This window comes from Thermobia domestica, chromosome 16, assembly GCF_964235325.1.
Source record: "Thermobia domestica chromosome 16, izTheDome1.hap1.1, whole genome shotgun sequence".
Taxonomy (NCBI): domain Eukaryota; kingdom Metazoa; phylum Arthropoda; class Insecta; order Zygentoma; family Lepismatidae; genus Thermobia; species Thermobia domestica.
In genome coordinates, this window is record NC_137469.1 from 56,218,142 (window position 1) to 56,238,491 (window position 20,350).

The window sequence follows — 20,350 nt, forward strand, 5'->3', positions numbered from 1 at the left end:
GAAGTCAAATCCTGAACTTCTATTACTTATATATAAACCGAATTTTCTCCCATCAAAGACACTAAACATTTAACTACCACGCTGTCTTTTAGAGGTAAAATTGAGAATATATTTCTTATGATTTGAAAATAACATTATGAAACCACATATGCACCATTTTGCTTGATAACCTGCCATTTTCCGTCAACACCATAATCCTGTCGCTATAGAATTTCTATGTTTCCTGAAAAAAAAGTGACACGTGGTAATCACAGGCCTCTTTTCAAATTAACTTAATATCATTCAGGAAGTTCTCAAGCGACAGAAACAATTGACAATCTGGCGGTGCCAGATCCGGGTTATACTGTAAATACATTAAATCTCCAAACCAAGTTTTCTCAAATTTCTGACGGGTCGTTAATAGTATGTGTAGTCTAGCGTTGTCAGTATGGTATACAACGCCCTTTCTGTTAACCAGTTCCGTACGTTTCTTTTGACTTGCTAGGTCATTCGCGCTAATTATCGACAGTACAGGTCCAAGTGGCAGCAGCTCGTGATGCATGATATCCTTCCAATCTCACCAAATGCATCGCATAACTTTCCTAGGCGTCAGTCTGGGCTTTGTCACAGATTGTAAAGTTTCTCCTCGCTTCGACGCCCATTTTTTTTAACACATTGTTGTTGTAGGTTATCCAGTGTTCATTGCTCGTGATCAACCGCTTTAGAACGGCTCCAGTTACTAACTGTTACTTTATAAAATGCAACAGGTTACTTTCTATAAGAGGATATGATAGGTTTAAATTGTACTTATTTTAAACTATCTGGAATTGTATTGCACCAGTAATGAGAACTCCTGTGTTCACTATTATATAACTCTAGTAACCTTATCGTACCTTTATTTTTTAATCTTCTTAACAATGCTCTCCTTTGAATCTTACAAATTTCAATACTTAATTATTCTTTCTATTCTTTGTCCTTAGTACATATGATTAGTATCTTAGAAACATCATCTTTAATTTAACATTATCTTGTTTATCTTGATACATCACAGACTATTTTTCATTAACCTCAGGCTGCATTCTTTTGTGATATTTTCTGCCAACACTTACATCTCAGTAGAAATTCGCAGACAGAAATTTGACAAAGTAAATGGTTTTGAGTCAGATCACGTAGCACCCAGACGCTGAGCTTCTTTTTGTAGCCAGCTTTCTCCAAATGCTTTAACATCGTTTGGTGATGGAATTTTTTGGGTCATTGACGTTGTTATGATTGCTTACATGCAGGCCTTGCAAAACTTTTGCCAGAATATCACCCACGTTTCCTGTGATTAGTCGCCCACTGGAAGCAACATCTTAGACATCGAAATTTCCAGAAGAAAAGCGATTGAACTATCTTTTGATAATGTATCTTGCCCATAAACAGCACAAATATCTTCACGGGCTTGCGCAGCATTCATGCCTTCATCGAAATAAAATTGTAAAATATAGCGCAGTTTTGCGGAAAGTTTATTCATATTTACGGTGCAATACCTTCCGTCTGATTCTAATAATTCCAAAACTTCTTAAACATCTACTAGCTTCAGCTGTCAAATATCAGGCCTGACCCGCTGCGACTCATACATAGTATGTCGGAAAAGTAATGGAACTTTTTTCTTTACAGATAACAACTAGCGCCATCTATTGAAACAACGTATTATCGGAAAGCTGGATATCTGCTCAACAAAACGAGACCACAATCAAAATGAAATGAAAATGAAATCTTTGAGTTCTACGTCCCACGGTTATGCCGGTTAAGCTAAAGGAGACGGTGATGACGAGAAATGAGTGAAATGGTGGAATGAAGAAAGTGGGAGGAAACGGGAGAACCCCGCGAAACCAACGCATACGGTGTTTGTCCACCACAAAGTTCACTTGGCAGGGGCTGGGATCGAACCCGGGACCCCAAGCACCACAAGTGAACGCTCTACCACTGAGCCACCGCGGCCCCAAGAGAGACCACAATCATGAAAGCCGATTAACGGAATGCCAAGTTATAGCAAGAAACATTAGTGTATCTGGTGTTACCTCGTCACAAAAATATGATGAAGCAGAAAGCAATTATTAGATTTTTGTATCAAGCTAGGTAAAACATGTACACAAACATTGGGAAATATGAAACAAGTGTATGGTGATGGGTGCTTATCTCGTACGCGTGTGTTCGAGTAGTATACGCGATTCCGGGAGAGTCCTGAGATCCAAAGCCAGGTAGACCGAAACGCAAAAACTGCGATCAGTTGGTGGAACAAATGCGTGAAATGATCGCCCACGATGCAAATTCGACTCTGAGATGGATGGCGGAGGAATTAAAATACGACCAAATACATGATTCACGAAATTTTGACAACGGATTTAAAGAAACTGACAGTTTGCGCTCATTTGTTCCGCACACCTTAACTAACGACAAAAAATTTGCTCGTGTTGAACATTGCAAGGACCTGAATAAAACAGACAGACGGATCAGAACATTCCTGGAATAGACTAACTGGTCATGAGACTTGGTGCTTCAAGTACGAAGCGCAAACAAAACGCCAAAGTGGTACGTGGAAGTTCCCAGGTTCTCCGAAAGCGAGAAAAAATTGCGTTTTCAAAAGTCACGTGAAAAGACAATGTTAATGTTGATTTGTTTTTACGATTCCAAAGATATTATACTTCGGGAATTCGTTCCACAGGGTCAAACTGTTAATGGTGAACATGATTTGGGTGCTATGAAGCGTTTCTAGAAGCGAATTGTTCGCAGAAGAGCCGAGTATCGAGTGCAAGGAAGATAGTCTTTATTGCACGACAATGCACCATGTCACAGAACCGTCCCAGTTCGTGTCTTTTTGGCTAAAAAATAAATCTGTGTGCTTCAACATCCTCCGTATTCGCCTGATTTATCGCTGTGTGACTATTTCCTATTCCCACAATTAAAATTGGCCATGAAAGAAACATTGGGGCTATTCCGAAAAAGGAGATTAAAAACTCTATGCTAGCATTGGTTGAACGTGCCCAGCGGTGTATTGATGTGGAAGGGATGTATTCTGAACAAAAAGAGCTACAGTTGGTAAAATACCTAATCTTCTTTTTATTTAAAAAGTTCCGTTATTTTTCCGACATACTGTGTATACCCTTAGACTTAGAACACTAACACCATCTTGTGCGTAAATGGCACAATACTTTCTAAACTGAATACAACAACATGGCATACCGAGAAACCTGCGTTAAAAGGAACCCATATTAAATTAAACCCCGCATGATTTTATTACGGTTCCGTGAGTTTTAAACAGCATAGCTTGCTTCGCGTTAGAACATTAAAGAACGAAATTAAACATGAATTTGTATGGTTCCACTAAGACAAGTTTCAGTATGTTTACACACACACACACACATATATATATATATATACAAGTTTCAGTATGTTTATACACACACACACACACACACATATATATATATATATATATATATATATATATATATATATATATATATATATATATATATATGTGTGTGTAAACATACTGAAACTTGTCTTAGTGGAACCATACAAATTCATGTTTTATTTTCGTTATATATACATATATATATACAGTAGCGGATCCAGGATATGATCAAGGGAGGGGCTAAACCATAATTTGCTGTTTTATCCAGTGTAAAGCAGAACTGAAGCCAATTTTATCCAGTGTAAACCTGAGCGTCAAGGGGGGGGGGCTATAGCCCCTTAGCTCCCCCTTGGATCCGCCCTTGTAATATATATATATATAAAAGAGATACTACAAATGCAAAAATAGATAAAAACTTTATAATTGTTTTTTCCCCTTTTAAATACACATTTCTTGAAGATTTGTCAGTAGAATGATTTACTAAGCTGGAACAATATTCATGTTCCAATGTTCCTATTTCTAAAAAGCATATGGCTCAGTACTGTTATTACAACTTTTATTTACTACGGCACAAACGAAACCTATCCTTTTAAATCAACAATAATGAATTTAAGAACCTTTATTCCTTAGAAATTTTTATTTCCCATCTTAATTTCATCTGGTTTTGTGAGCTGGCCCTTCTTTTTTATGCCATCATCGTGGTTAAAAAAAAAAAAAAATCCGTCATTTACACATTTACTAAAGAATTCCGAAGATGCTTTATTCATATTGGAAGAAAATGTCCCTAAGGGCACTGCTGAAGGCATTTCTCACTATGATTCCCTCTAAGTATACATGGCATGCTCGCACAAACGTTTCATTCGTAATTTTCCAATTAAATGAAATACATCTTACCTGATGATAGGCCTCTTGTAAGCTTTGCTGAGCTCCTTCGCTACCTGAACCAATAGCCTTTGCATTAAACTGGACGAATGTTCCGGAAGGATCCATGTGGTATAACTGGGGTCCTTTCTCATCACAGCCAGCAAAAAGGATTGCCACACCAAAAGGTCGACTCTGTCATTATTTCGGGAGAAAAAAATCCTACATATGAATCTTAACCTAGCATATAAGTAAGGTGATTAATGCTTATCTAAAGTATTATATACCAACACATTTATTTAACAATGAAATTAGAAAATGAAATTAAATCTTTGAGTTTTACGTCCCGGCTAGGCTAAAGGAGACAGTAATGATGAGAAATGAGTGAAAAGGTGGAATGAAGAAAGTGAAAGAACCCCGAGGAAACCCACGCACACGGTGTTTGTTCATCACAAACTTCACTTGGCGGAAGCTGGGATCGAACCCGGGACCTCACGCACCACAGGTAAACTCTATACCACTGAGCCACCGCGGCTCGACTACGAATGAAATTAGAGTTGAACATCATTGCCAGCCCAACAAACACGAAGTTATCTCAAACAGAATTCTAATAAGAAAATGTTATTTTTCTGCATACAATTATGACAACTGAATGGATAAATAAGATCCTTTCATGTAGTTTTTAAGACATCAAAACAGTTCTGAACATTTAAATATTAATTACACTAGGACACTACTCAGATCTTTCAATTCACTTTAATTTGAGGCACAGATTATGACCACAAACAAATAAACTACAGGGTGAGTCAAAAGTCAGTATCACCCCTTATAAAATGAAAGCGAGTGTAGATAGCTGAAATTAATAATTGTAGGGACATGTAAAGCTGAGGGGGGAACCTTTATGGAACGTGAAAGGTGATCAGGCGCCATTTTGAATCTCGCTCAAAAAGATTAAACGGGAAGGGTATCGTGTAATATATGAAACATTAAAACTGTGATAGAAACTCAATGGTGTAATCAGATTTAACATAACTGTAACAACTCTGAAGTTATTACCATATGGAACTCAAATTTATCTCTTATTTCCAGGTGCTAAACCATGCTACTAGCCATAGCTGACCACACTGATATTGTCAAGATGTGGGTAGTAGAAATACCAGTGCTGTAGCTCGTGATTTCAATGAAAGGTATCCTCAACATGCTGCAGTTTCGCACGTTGCAGTGCACAATTACTGATCAAGTTCAAAAAGAAAAGTACAGGTCGGGGACAGACAACAATCAGGTATATTCAAAACTGTCACTGACGAAGGCACAGCTACGGCAATGCTCGCATCGTCTGAAGTCTCCACAGCACAGCCCATGCGGATTATCACTGGAATACCACGTTAGCCAAATGTCCATTTGCAGGGTGTTAACAACGCGTAAGTAGCATCCTTACAAGCTGCAACTGCAGTAATACCTTTCTAAGGATGACTCATATCGGAGACTGCAATTTTATGAGTGGGCAGTGGAACAATTGCGACAGGACCCCAACTTTGTAACGCAAACTTTACACACCGATAAAGTAAATTTTTATGTTACAGGGGAGATAAACAATCAAAAGCTCGTATGCAACTGGTCTCTAGATAACCCAAGTGGGCAGAGCTGTGTAAAATGGTTGAAGGGAAAATTGTGGTGTGAGCAGGGATCTGGGAGGCAATCATTGACACACTTGTTATTCCTAATACCTTAACTGTAGATCGTTGCTTGGACATGTTAGAACAACTCACTTTTCCCTCAGTGTCGGCCCCGAATTGCAGCTTTCCCTTATTTTACCAACATGATGAAGCGCTACCTCATTATGGACTGCAGGTTTGTCAGTACCTGGATAAACTACTTTCTGATTCATGGATTTGTCGACATGAGACAGTAGAATGGCCTACCAGATCACCTCATTTATCGCCATTGGACTTTTACCTATGGAGCCACATAGTATATAGTGAAAAGATTAGGGATCGGGATTATTTGGAGCAAGGATACAGGATGTTTGTGCAGAAATCACGTCTGAGACATTGCTCCGTGTTCATACAGCTTGGCAGACACGTCTGCAAACATGCATAGCGCAACAGGGCCAGCATATTGATCGCATTTTGTAAGAGGCAATCTGAGATTCATGTGATTATAACTTCAGTCAAAAATTGTCCCATGCTGCACCTATGAGATTATTTGAGGGACAATTTTTGACTGAAAATGGTAAGAACAAACTGAAGAATTGTAAATCTGGGGGGAAGGGGGCAGAATGTTAAGTCTGAGAGGAGAAAAGTAAACTTTGGGGTTAGAATGATAAATTTAGGGGGTTGCAGTCAAGCCCTACTAGCTGAAACCAGTTGCGAATTTTACATGTTCGTGTCTTCCTTGTGTGTTTAAATTATCGGAAGTTATTTTCAAACTTATTAAAAAGTAATAACCTTGAGAGAAAATTAAAATAAAGAAACAGACTTACAGGTTGGATGTGTCGACTGGCTACTTTATAAACACAAATTATTATCTACAGGTTCATCTTAATAAACAACAGCTTTCCACACTAAATAAGAACTGCCGATTATGTAAAATAACAGATGATCAAAACCTGTTTATATGTGAGGAAGGAAAGGGAAGAAGAAGGTTCAAGAAGTAATCCGGAGGGCTACACGAGTACATAGTGGGGTTTGCGAATTACATACCAGAAAAAGAACCCTTGACGCGCAACATAGGTAACAATATTCATTCTTTTATATAGTCTGACAGAACTTTTATTTTCTCCGGATACAAGGTTGAAGCTCTCATATTTGGGTTGTTCATTATATATCCTATGCAGTGCTATTCAACCGGAGGAACACGAAGATGTTTCTGGGGGTACGTAATCCTAAAATAAGTATATTTCAAATATTTATTGAATGGTCATAAATTGAAGAAAATTTTGAAATTTCTCATGTTAATTTTTTTCGGATGTGCAGTTTATCCCCCTAAAAATAGTCTTATGATTGGCACATTGATTGTCCCTTTATTGTATCTCTATTTGTCTCCCTTTTTAATCAACAGCACATGTGTATTGAGTTTAATAAGTTCATTTCGATTTAACTTCTTTTAAAAAGCTTCAGGGGTACACAATTGAATGGCGAACCGTATCTAGGGGTACGTGAAAAAAAAAAAAAAAAAAGCTGAATAGCACTGTCCTATAGCATCTAATAGCAACTCTTTGATTACGTATTCCTCTAATTGGAAGAGGTTTACCACGTTACAACAAAATGTATTCAAAGCGCTGTACACACTCAAAATCTTAGGGAGAGAAGAAAAGATATAAGGTGGATACCCATTTTTATGCTAGTGTACATGTTTCACAGGTCGACTATAGATATAATTAAAAAAAAAAAAAAAAAAAAAAAAAAAAATGCTTGATTGTATTACCTGTAATTCTGGACCGGTTACAATTCTTTCGAATATAACAATAACTGTACAATCACATATTTTCAATACTTGTGGAAATATCAAAGTCAAGTATTAACAGTTGATATGACTTCATTCAATGCAATCTGTATAGAATAGGAAACAAGACAGGATATTTATACATAAACATTTCCTTGTGCAGTTACATGATCTTCTCATGAGAACGGTTCATGATATACACCAACGTTTCTTAAACTGCCCTTGTGCTCCTCTTACATAGAACATTATTCAAATTAATTAATTCATTAATTAATTAAAGAAAAACTAATACGTATTTTCTTCTATTAATAATGGAATTTAATTGAACATTATGTTAAAAAATTTGAAAATCGCTAATATACACAGACGATTCCAATAGTATTACGACATTGCAATAGCTTATAAGCCCTATAATACATAATACTGCATCACACACCCAATATTTCATTGTGCACCAGATAGAATATTTTCCATTGTTTTAAAAGCATTTACTTTAAATGCTGGAATTAAGGAGTGAAGGAAACCTCTGGTTAGCGCGACGTAAGTTTCTTTTGAATTTCGTGAAACTGAGCTTACACTCTAGATATCTATTTTGTTAAGACAAACAGTTGAGCTTACACTCTCGTTATTTATTTTGTGAAACGCTAGATGCACTTATACTCTGGATATCTATTTTATCAAAATAGTTAGCTTTAGCATTTTAAAACTAACTCACCATCGCGCTGCCATCATCGTCTGAGTCTCCAAACTGGATAGCCAGATTGGACACTGCTTGAGCAACAGACTCCACGCTCATTTTTTCATTGTAGATGAACCAATGGTTCTGACATTCAATTCTAGCCCTGTCCATTAGTGTTCGAGAATCAGCCATCAACCCACTCACAGCACAACCTGAATTAAAGAAAATTACGTATTTAGCACCAGCATATAAAAGGTAAAATATATATGGTCTTCTAAAAATAAATTGTTCAAGTTTTCCGAACATTTATGAACTACAGAACAGACAAATAAATAAATAAAATCAGGATCAAAAGGATAAATGTTAAACTCATGCAGTGTCAAGCATCATCCTGAATAACATCAAGTTGATCTATTACTGCATTTACCCGATCGTAAGCCGAACTTTTATTTTCTTTATTTTTTTCTTTTTAAATCCTCGGTTAGAACCGATATCATTTAAGTAGCCTGACACTTTTTATCGACACAATAGGAAAAAAAATAATCCAAGAATAACGCCAGAACCCGCTACAAGTTAGTTTCCGCCATTGTAAATGAAATGAAAAATAAAATCTCTTGAGTTTAATATCCTACGCTTATGCCCTTTAGGTTAAGGGTGACGATGATTAAAGCAAGTGAATGATAATGGAAGAATTAGTGGGATGAGAAAGTGGGAGGAAATGGGAGCACCCCGAGAAAACCCATGAGTACGATGTTGTCCACTACAAACTTACTTGGCCGGGGATCGAACCAAAGACCCCATGTACCAGAGGTAACCGCTCTACCACTGAGCCCCCCAGTTCCGCCATCGTGTAGACTCGGTGTTGCAAAGACAGTGGATTTTAACTGTAATTTTTATTACGAAAGAAATGCAAATTTTATATTCCTCATGTTTGGATTTCGCAGATTTTTAAGGCACTTACAGTGACAGAAATTAGTGATCATGAATCGGAATCATCTAATAGTGATAACCGACTAAACAGTGGAATGGCAGAAAATGTATTCCTTATGCTTCATTACAAAATTACATACTTTTTGTTAGTTGACTTTAGCTTTTGATTTTGGGGGGTCAGTTTACAATTAGTGTTTCCTTATAATCGAACAAATACGGTATTTGAATGTTTGAGAAAGACAGGAAAAACTGATTTTTTCTAATGCCTAATTTTGACTATCAGCTACAGCCAATTGCTATTTGAAATGCAACGTCCTTTTTAATACCAACGTTATAAAGCGTGGTCACACAGTTTCACGTGGAATTCCATGAATATGAAATCGAATTCAGGCCTCTTACATAATCCAAGAACGTCAACCATTCAGTCACGACAAACTCACTTCATGACGAGGTTGATCGTTTTTTTTTTTTTTTTTCTTTTTCTTTCTTTCACACTTCACTTCTAACATGTCAGCTTCCAAAAGATTTGCTAATCGTAAGAGCATTCACAGGTATAACGTGCACCTTGTTTCGATAGGTGAAAAGACAAAACCTTACTTCATAAATGATGTGCCGCACAATTTAGGTACTCTAAATACTTATAGGAACCAGGAAAAGGAAATCTTATCTGAAACGATCGCTTTTTCGAGAATATGAAGCTTTCAAGTACTAAATACTGCCGAGTGAAAATGAAATTACTAGTTTTACGTCCCATACTCTAAAGGAGACGGATGATTAATGACAGTGAATGATTATAAAACAAATGAAATTAATAGTTTTATATCCCATAGCCTGATAACCGTAAATACGCGCGTAATTTTCGCCCTCACATAATTTTCGCATCCCAATTTCGAAGGGCATTTTCTGTATATTTTATTTTCCTCGCGTAATTTGCGCACGCGGAATTTTTTTGTGAAACAACATTTTTCCAGGAATCAATTACGGTAGCTAATGAACAATTGGCAACGCAGCAAAGCCATTGTTGTAAGGTAAGAAATCACACGACTTCTTAATCAATTTTTTCATGTTATTTTTCTACAAATTTAGAATTAGTTGTTTGTTGTCAATTCTTGCTACAAAGAAAATATGTACCGGTATTTTCGTGTTATTTTGACTGGGGAAAAAATTAGATGATGTTCACTGATGTGGCTAATTTTTTCCCCGCATAATTTACGCACCCTTGTTCCAAAACAACTTTTTTTGTCTAAAAAAATGCTAAAATTACGCGAGTAAATACGGTATATATATATATATATATATATATATATATAGAGAGAGAGAGAGAGAGAGAGAGAGAGAGAGAGAGAGAGAGAGAATGTAAGAGGAAACGCGAGAACCTTAAGAAAATTATTGGAACCGATGTTGTATACCACAAACTTACATGGCTGAAGATCGACAAAGGGATCTTTCGCACCAGCTCTACCAATAAGCCACTAAGCCACTGTACTGCCAATATTGCCTAGTGTATGATATTTTCCTATGAGTGTTGAGAAACAATTCAAAGGATTTACGGGGGTCTCAAAATTGTTCCCTGTAAAACACGCACTATAGACTTTTGAATTTTAAAAAAGGCGATTTATATTTAAGTAAATACGGTATTCATTAATAGATCTGCAAGCTCAGAAGCGAACGGATCAAAACACATCCCTTTCTTGCGAACACTTACCATCTCACTTCTCTCGACCTCAACACTTAAAAAAAAAAAAAAAAAAATCTAAATGAAATGCCGTCAATAGCTTAACAGACGAAAGAACAATAGAGAGTTCCCATTTAGTTGTCGACCACAAATACCCTGTCTTTTTCAGATCACCATATACAAACTTCTTGGTCTATATATAACGAAAAAAAGCAACTAGATTTGTCGTGACCAAGGGGTTCCTCCTCTACTATTCATGTCATATATACAGACTTGGTGTGTAGATAGAGAAGTCTTGCAAAACAAACTAATTTATTTCATAAAATATCCTCTATAAAATAATCAGGTAAGGTAAAAAAGAGAAATGACTTTTGAGAAGTAAAGTTTGTATATAAATTCTCGGACTTTTCCAGGATTTCCAAGGTTTATCAGGCCGAAATTAAATTTTAAGTTTTACGTCCCACCATTATACCGGCTAGGCTAAAGGAAACGATGATGGTGAGAAATGAATGAAATGGTGGAATGAAGGTGGTAGGAAACGGGAGAACCCCACGAAAATCCACCACAAAGCTCACTTGGCGCGAGCTGGGATCGAACAAAGGATCCCATGCACCAGAGGTGAACGCTCTACCACTGAGCTACTGCGGCCCACTTAAGAGGTCGATGGGAAACCCTGCATAAGGAAATACTTAATATGAGTACATAATCTTTAGTACCGATTTTCAGTTCAGTGTTTTATATTTAATGCTTTTAGGATGAGAATATATATATATATATACATACTTCGCTATAGATATTTTTATTACTTACCAATATGTTTGTCTACTTCAACTATTTTCTCTATTGTACTTGGCTCCATTAGCGGGGATGTAATGCGTTTTTCAACAGCTAACACAACTCCTTCAGACGTGCAAATTCCTATAGCTGTTGAACCAAGTTTTATTGCCTCAATAGCATATTCCACCTGTAACAGAAGAGAAACAGGTTGTCAGTTGCTGGATAAATAAACCAGAAACGAAATTATCAAAGATAAATAAATAAATAAACCCTAATAAAAAAGAAAGTAAAAACTCACGAAATTAATAATTTACCAAGATACCGTGAACTCACATCTATAAAGGATATAGTGTGTTAAAAGAAGAAAAAAAAATCGGTTATTTCTTCTTTCATTAATATCTACATGAAATCACAACCGTCATAGGTGCTCAATATATAGACACAGGGATTGACAATCACAGCTGGAGTCGGTGGAATAACCCACGTAGACCGAATGGAGAGCACCGACCTCGACAGTGACACAGTGAGTGACTCTTCTACGGAGCAGACTGGGTGGCGTAGTGGTTAACGCACCGGCACGGTATGCTGGAGGTCCCGGATTTGATTCCCGGTCCAGTCAGTCACTTTTTCACTCTTTGTACGTTATTGAATTCACATCTATACAGAAAATGATGTGTTTAAAAAAATCAGTTGTTTCCTATTTCATTAATATCTATATGAACTCACGAAATTAATTTAATATCTCAGGATTTTTTTTAAGTGTAAGAGTTGAGTATGTATCAATATGTATACAAACATTATGTAAAAATCTAACTGAGGTTTCAAACTATTCGTAACTGTCACTTTCCAATTTCTGTTCCGTCTCGAATCGCTGTTTTTTTAATATTTTTACTGCTTTAACACAATTTACTAAATATGGGCAAGAACAATAAACGTGTGACAAACAAATAAAACGGATGGAAAACTGTGAGTTGTGTTCTACGAACCTGGCTACCTACCTCCTTTTGTAATTTTATATTAATATTCCTGGATGAAATTAGACAAATTCGAATTCTTATATCAGCTTATCAAAGTTACAGTATCGCTGTTCAGAGGGCTATCGACACGTAACCAATGAACGGAATTTAGCCAAACTGTGTAAGAGTATACTTGGGAATATGCAGAAGCGATTGGTGTGATAAAACTAATTAGCTCCGACCCTCGACACCAGAGGAAACTGTGGCGCAGGACAACGTCAATTAAGTATGGTCTGCTAAGAAGAATGGCAACTACTGATGCTAAATGATAAATGCGGCCGTAACTATCTCTCCTATTAAGCAAAAAGAAAATCGATGACCAGAATTTGAATGTAAGCATTTTAATGAACAAATAGCGACGCGGTTGTGTGTACGTAAACACACACAAGGAAGATATTGTACTCACAATTTAATCTGCATCTCCATAATGAAGTTTGAGGTACAGTTCAATTTGTGCTCCATACTGATGTTCCATGAATAAAATCCAATCTACAGCATGTTCAATCGCAGAACGCAATTGGTCTGCAGTTAACAGTTTGGACATACTGAATAATGTTCTGATGCAAAATATCCCGTGTGGAAATGTGTTCCTGATACATCGACTCCTTTGATACCTATACAACCAAAAGTTACAGGGAATTAAGTCGGATGATGAGGCCGGCCATGGAAAGGCAAAATGGCTAATAATATTGTCATCTGTGAAATGTTAGCGAAGAATCTGCTACACATTATGAGCATATTGTGAAGTCATTCCGTCCTGCATGAAAATTTTGATTCGAACATAGGAGTTGCTGCAACTGAGGAAAAGAAGTGTGGTCAGGTATTGACGTATCTTGCCCCTGGCCTATTTGAACCATCACCCACAAAGAACTACAGTCCGATAATAAATTGGGCAGTAAATCCACTAACACAGTAAACTTCTGTGAATGGAATGTCATTGTCGTGTATGGCAATGGATTTTCACTGGCCCATACGCGGCAGTTGTGGATATTCACTGTCCCATTTAGGTGTAAATGTGCATCATCATTCCACAGAATATTCCACGGTCAAGCATTGTCCACTTTCCTACGAACATGAAATGACATTGCTAGTGGTGTCATGCGAGCTTCTCCATCTGTTGTGTTACTGTTAACTTGTATGGATACCAATGTAGAACTTCTCGGAGAATTTTCCAGACAGTCGGATACGGTAAGTTCAAATTTTTTTATATAGTATTAGCACTCATCGGCACCAGGCCATTGCTATTGCTATTCAGGGATTTCTCCACGATGGCAGTGAAAACGTTTTCAACTTCTTGATGTGTTTAAGTGTCTTACGATCTCTTCCTGATTTATCTTCAACATACCGATCGATTTCCGGCATCAGCACTGTTATTCAGCGTGTAGTAGAGTTTCACTCATAAGACTCGCTCTGGCAATGTCAGTACCATAGTTTGCTGCGCAACTGATATTTCATTAGTAACTACTGTCCTTATATGCAGTCATGCGCTTACAAGTGTATCTGTTTCAGCAGTATGAATTCCAGCACCAAGATCTGTGGCTGTCAGAGTAACATCGTTCAATGCATTTCCCGAACTACCCCACTAATAACATGCGTGGTAGACACTACACCCGGGAACTAACAGTACTACTAATCAATGTCATGAAACCTACAGGGATAATTTAGTATCAATAGTGTCATTTTTCTTCCAGACTACACTTAATTGGCGTTGTCTAGGGCCACAATTTTCTCCGATGGCGAAAATTGGAACAAATTTGCTTTATCACACCAATCGCTTCTGCACGTTCCAAATATACTCCTACTTAGTGTGACTGCAATTCGTCCACTGGTTACGTTTCCATAGCACTCTGAATAGCGATAGTTTCATTATGATAATCTGCTATATTTCCTATAATTTTCGCGGATACATCTATAATTCAATAAATAAGACTTTTGATATTTCATCCGTGGACTATTTTAAATTAGGACTAACATTTCAAAGGCATCTGATTGCTTTTCAGTTGAAACATTACTCCTGATAATATAAAAACATAGATGAAATATCGTGAGTCTTACTTATTGAATTATAAATTCGAATTTTGTCTGACTAACTGAGATCTTTTACATGCCAAAGCATTATAAATTCCTGCGAAAGGTTGCGAGAGATTTTAAGCAAAGGTGGTGACTGGCAATGACTACATGAATATTGATGCCAATTACACCTTTTCAGTGCTACATGATAATAACTGTAAAATTCATGCTGGAAGTTCATCAGGTTTCAATGCAATGATATACACAGAGTGAAAAATGCATGACTAGGTCGAGAATTGAATCTGGGTTTCCGGCTTACCGTGTCGATGTGCTGACCACTCAGAGATGTAGAGGCTTAACAGGTCCGTGGCAAGTTTTTATATACATATATAAGAACTTGGACCACATGGCTGGTAATTCTACAATGCTAATAAAATTTCAACTAACCGTCTTCCTCCTACTAATTTTTCTCTGTACATTGAAAATGATAAGTTGTACATTGCAGTCTATGCAATTCATTACGCCAAAATGACTTTGTGTTTCTATACAGTTTCTAGTTCTTCACTCAGTGTACTATGTAAATGCCAGTATTAATACACTAGGCAGGAATGCACTAAAATTATTATATAGACCTACTATTATTTCATTATTGCATTACCCTACTTAAGACAAATCTCACGAGTTACAAAATATTTAGTTAAGACTTAATGATAACATGTATTAATATAATTACTGAAATAAATGACATGTGTTTAATCTCTTTAATGTATAGACTCCTTCCTTGAAGAAAGAAGAAAAAAAAGTTACAAAATAAGTAAAAACTGTTCCGGGTCACGGGTGAGCCCCTGGACATTTGCCAGTCTAGCCATCCTGTAGTATGACCCCTTAAAACTACTACGTTCAATCCACTCCCTAAACAGTCATACATTCTACCACTCTTGAAGTTGGTGCTCAGCTACTTAAGACGACAAGGGCAGTACCACAACTGCTGTCCTGTTTAGACAACCCAGTGTCTACGTTACACGACACTTCTGGAGGCTTTGGAGCCGCGATAGCTCAATAGAAGAGCGTTCATCTCTGGTGCGAGAGGTTCCTGATTCGAACACAGCTTGCGCCTAGTGGGCCTTATGGTGGCCAAACACCGTATGCATATGTTTTCTCGAGGTTTTTACTTTCCTCCCACTTCCTTCATTACACCATTATCATCTATTCCATTATCACTGTCTCCCTTATCCTTGGTGCATAACTGTGGGACAATAAACCTTTTAAAAAAACTCTTTTTGACATTTGAATTATACTATGCGTTCAAAAGTCGCTCCGCAATGGATTATGGCAAAGAGATATCGGTACATATAGAAACATCCCACTACAGTAAATGTTGAAAACAGCTTGAAGGAACAAACCCTCCTACACATTTGTACAACCACTCGAAGTCAAGATTGGTGACTGATAAATTGTATGCACCTTCTATGTGATAGGATGTTGATACTGTTGAACAACTTTTTAATGTATAATGTTTCACATAATTACTATACTTTTCATATGCACGAAACCGTGTCCAACCAAAAAACATTTGTTGCTTCATTCTTAACACTGTAACACAAATTTGTGTACTCCATACTCAACGTTTAAGTTTGATCGACTTTCAAGCACAATAACTGGCACCGTCTTTATTATGGAATATACGAATACTGAGTTGAAAGTTAGTCCATCTTCGTTCATGTCTGTGTCAGGCATTTGCATAACACACACACACACACACATACATACATACATACATACATACATACATAAGGAAAAAAATAAATATTCCAATCCTTTGCTTACATTAACAAGTACCTACAACCACTGCAAAGCGACGTTTTGAACGCATTGTATACGATAAATGAACCATGCACACCAGCTGTGCTACTACAGTCTATTTGGTCTGAGTGGCTGCTGAACACAGATTTAAAGACGGACAGCATGTACGGTTGCTCTGGAAGCGGAGTGGTTAACGCACTAACATAGAATGCAAAACTTGGATTCAATTCTCAGTCCTGTCGAGCACTTTTCACTCTTTTTATATCATTGAATATATATTTAGCCTAATGAAGAAATGGTGTGATACGAAATCGGTTATTTCCTCTATTTATCATATAGCGAATGATGAACAAAATAAGTTTCACTTTGCATCATGAACGCCGTTTATTTTAATATTCAATTTCCAGTATACTGTATCTCGTTCATCTCTGTAACCATGATCGCATGCCTTAGCGGGAAGGTTCTAGAACACAGGTCCCTCAATATAGGTAACTAGCTAGGTTGGTTCCTTTCTGTACCAAAGCTTAATAATTAATTCACATAGTATTGCCGAACGAGCGTCAGCGAGTGAAGGCGGGTTAGAGCCTCGCAGGGCTCGTTGTTTTCTGTCTTTATTACAGCTAAATGTGAAGGGGGACATGTGCTCTAGAACCTTGCCTGCATTTGCAATGTGGATAGAAGCTATCACTTTTAATTTCTTTGAAACATTATGTTCCTCATCCTATAGAGGAAAGAAAAGGAGAAAAAAATTGCCCTCAAGTATTCCAGAAACCCCAATTCCCAAAGTATTCATGAAATGTCAATCTTGAAATATGTGCCCTGAAATATTACTAGAAAAGCAATAAAATCAGTGGTAAAAGCACAAAGACAATGTTTTGAAGTGAAAATACTATGGTGATAGTATTAGTGGTTTTTAAACATTAATCCTTTTGTAGAGCTAAACGTATATGAGTGTATATAGGTTCGAAGGAAATAACCGCCATAAGAACTAAGTAATCTGTTTAAGGGGAATTTGTAGTGTAAGTAATACTGAAATATTGTTTCGATATCATCTCACAGAAAAGAGTTTAGTTCACGAAAATGATTGGACTTAATTACACTCCAGAGCGTCTTTTCTTTAACAGGATAATGAACGTAACTTTTCAGTGGAATTATAATGATAGCTTCTACCCACATCGCATATGTATGCGCTCATAGTCACAGAGATGACCAAAGTTAATGGAAATTGAAGATTAAAGAGGGACGGCGTTCGTAGTGCAAGGTGAGACTTATTTAGAAAAATGCACCCTAGAGCTTTGTCTGTAATTATGGTAAATAAACGTTCCATAAGTCCTTGATAGTTGATGTTTAATTTTACCTAGTTGGAGATTTTACATTGGTACCTTGCTCATAGATTTGCGATCAGATATCAAATCAATACAACGAAGTTCGAGATAGCACGTCTTACCTGGAACAATCTTCCTTCTGGAGAGAATGTATTCACTCCTCTATCATATTCTGACCGAGTAAGAAACATCTGCAAAAAAATTAAACATTAAAATTAATTGCAATCCCTACTTCTATAATTTGACATACCCTTTAAGAACCTAGAGATAAACATAATAATAATAATAAAAATCACAAATCTAATTATCAGAAATAGGTCATAGCGAAGCTGGCGTCCACAGAAAGCAGTCCACATTTGAACCTTATCTTTGTACTATGCTCGATCGCAGGTTTTATATGCTGGGTGATCGGCTCGGGACAATCTCCAACCTGGAGGAACAGTGGATGACTGCAGTTCCGAACTGGGCGATGGGGGCGCCACATCCCGACGCCGGGTTCCGCAAATATACAAAAGTTCTATTTTATGTTTACAAGTGTAAAATTCACTGTAAGTGCTACAGGAACTCGTACCCTGCTGTGAAAAGCCATGTGTTTCACTATCCTCGCTTATACATACATCCACAAGTTTCACCCTGCCCTGAGTTAGTTCCACAGCTTTTTTTTTTTTTTTTTTTTTTTTTTTTTTGTAGCTTCATGACATATGTCTGGACGCTGTATTTATTGCAAGTCGTGAAACAATTGTAATTTATCAACAATTACTTATAATGGCTCTCTTGAAATATCGTCCAGTGCAAATCTTTTGGAGGACATAAGAAGGATAGTAGTGAAACAATTATAATTTTCTAACAATTTTACTTCGATTTGCGTGCCTAAACTCGGCCTGCATGCGACTGTTTTTTTCTTCACATTTCTATTATAGCATGCTGTAAAGCTGGGGAAGGCTAAACGAATGGTGCTATTCAAGTTTATGGGGGCATGGTTTTTTAAGATTTACAGAAGCGACATGAATTATGATGCCGAAAGAGGATCATATAAGAAATCCAAATGTATGTGGATCTTACTTGTAGCATGAGTAAAATGCAAGAATATTTAATAGTACAAAATTTGCACTTGTAAGTATATAAGAATATACTGTTAACCACAGAAGCGATAATACGCAGTGTGTTAAGTTGTGATCCTTAACTGATCGATGTATCAGAAACGTATCCAAAAGCGTCCGACAAACAGCGTTAAGGTATGGAGGAACTGAATGAACTGTGTGTATAATAATAATAATAATAATAATAATAATAATAATAATAATAATAATAATAATAAAACATCATGTTGAATTACCTGATGTGATAAAGGATAAAACATTGGAATTTCAAGGAACTCCCACTCTTAAATTCCTCATATTCCTAGGTTATAGGAAAAGAACATAATTAAATATTTGCAAGAGTGTGGGTGACTCAAGTATGATGTAATATGTCACAAATGCGACGATGACATTAACGAAGAAAACTGAATTAGTTGATGGCTTAACAAGATGTGTGGCAAAATGAGACGTGAAATAAAACAGAGAAATTGGTAGTGAAGAAAACATTGGTGAAAATTTCAGTAGACTGTGAATTAGCTGCGTTGTTATATCACCACCACCACATATTTATAACCCACAATCGCTGACGGCTCTGCTCCATCTGCTGCATTTGTGCCCTGACTCGATAACATAGCATTCGACCTTTTTAGTGACTACATAACTCAAGTTGTTTTGTGTTTTTAAGTTGGTTCAATTTACGCTCAGCCCACCTAAAGTGAATATGTGCGCATTAATGCAAATCCTTTCTTAAGAAACACTATGTAAGGCAGTAAGAATGCATTTACTGTTAAGTTCATATATCATGAATTTAAGTATGGTCCCATAATATGGGATAGCACGAAAGGAATAATAGCCTTTAGAAGTTACCAGAATGTTAAGGTTTAATTGTAAAGGAGCTAATGAATAATTACTGATTTAACTACATTAATATTTTGAAAATACAATGAATTTTCCAAGCCGGTTCCAGCACATAGAAAAAAAAAAAAACAAAGAACATTTTCCTCTCTCAAGAATTTCTTATTAAAAATGCTATACTGTGAAGTGTTACTAAGCAAAAAAAACATGAAATTTTCCTATATTCCTATAAGAAACAAGGCGGTTATCCTGCAACACTATAAATGTCACTACCTCAAATTCATTATGTTACTTCAAATAGGCCTACATGGTTTAAGAAACAACAATTCTGATTTTTCAAAGTAATATGTAATATAGCTAATAACAAACACTCTATAACTTTACCTTTTTTTCCTTTTTATAGACAAAAATCGAAGATAACACCAATTATTCGTATTATTTTCACAAGCACATGTAAACTTAAACTCGATTCGGCTAGTCACTGTTTTACAGAGTTGCAGTGGTGTCAACCTGAAAC

General features: G+C 36.7%; 1 protein-coding gene across 2 annotated transcripts in view; it reads right to left on the reverse strand.

Moving 5' to 3' along the window:
* Prosalpha5 (proteasome alpha5 subunit) overlaps positions 1–20,350 on the reverse strand; it is a 44,407-nt gene extending 24,057 nt beyond the window's left edge. The window contains exons 1-5 of one of the 2 annotated variants that reach the window (XM_081742411.1): positions 20,218–20,350; positions 18,022–18,090; positions 11,779–11,932; positions 8,400–8,575; positions 4,274–4,435 (exon numbers count right to left, since the gene is read on the reverse strand). In XM_081742411.1, the coding sequence (XP_081598537.1) occupies positions 4,274–4,435; positions 8,400–8,575; positions 11,779–11,932; positions 18,022–18,090 (561 nt within the window). In that variant the 5' untranslated portion in view covers positions 20,218–20,350. The remainder of the gene's footprint in view (positions 1–4,273; positions 4,436–8,399; positions 8,576–11,778; positions 11,933–18,021; positions 18,091–20,217) is intronic. The other variant, XM_081742412.1, reaches the window with a different exon arrangement.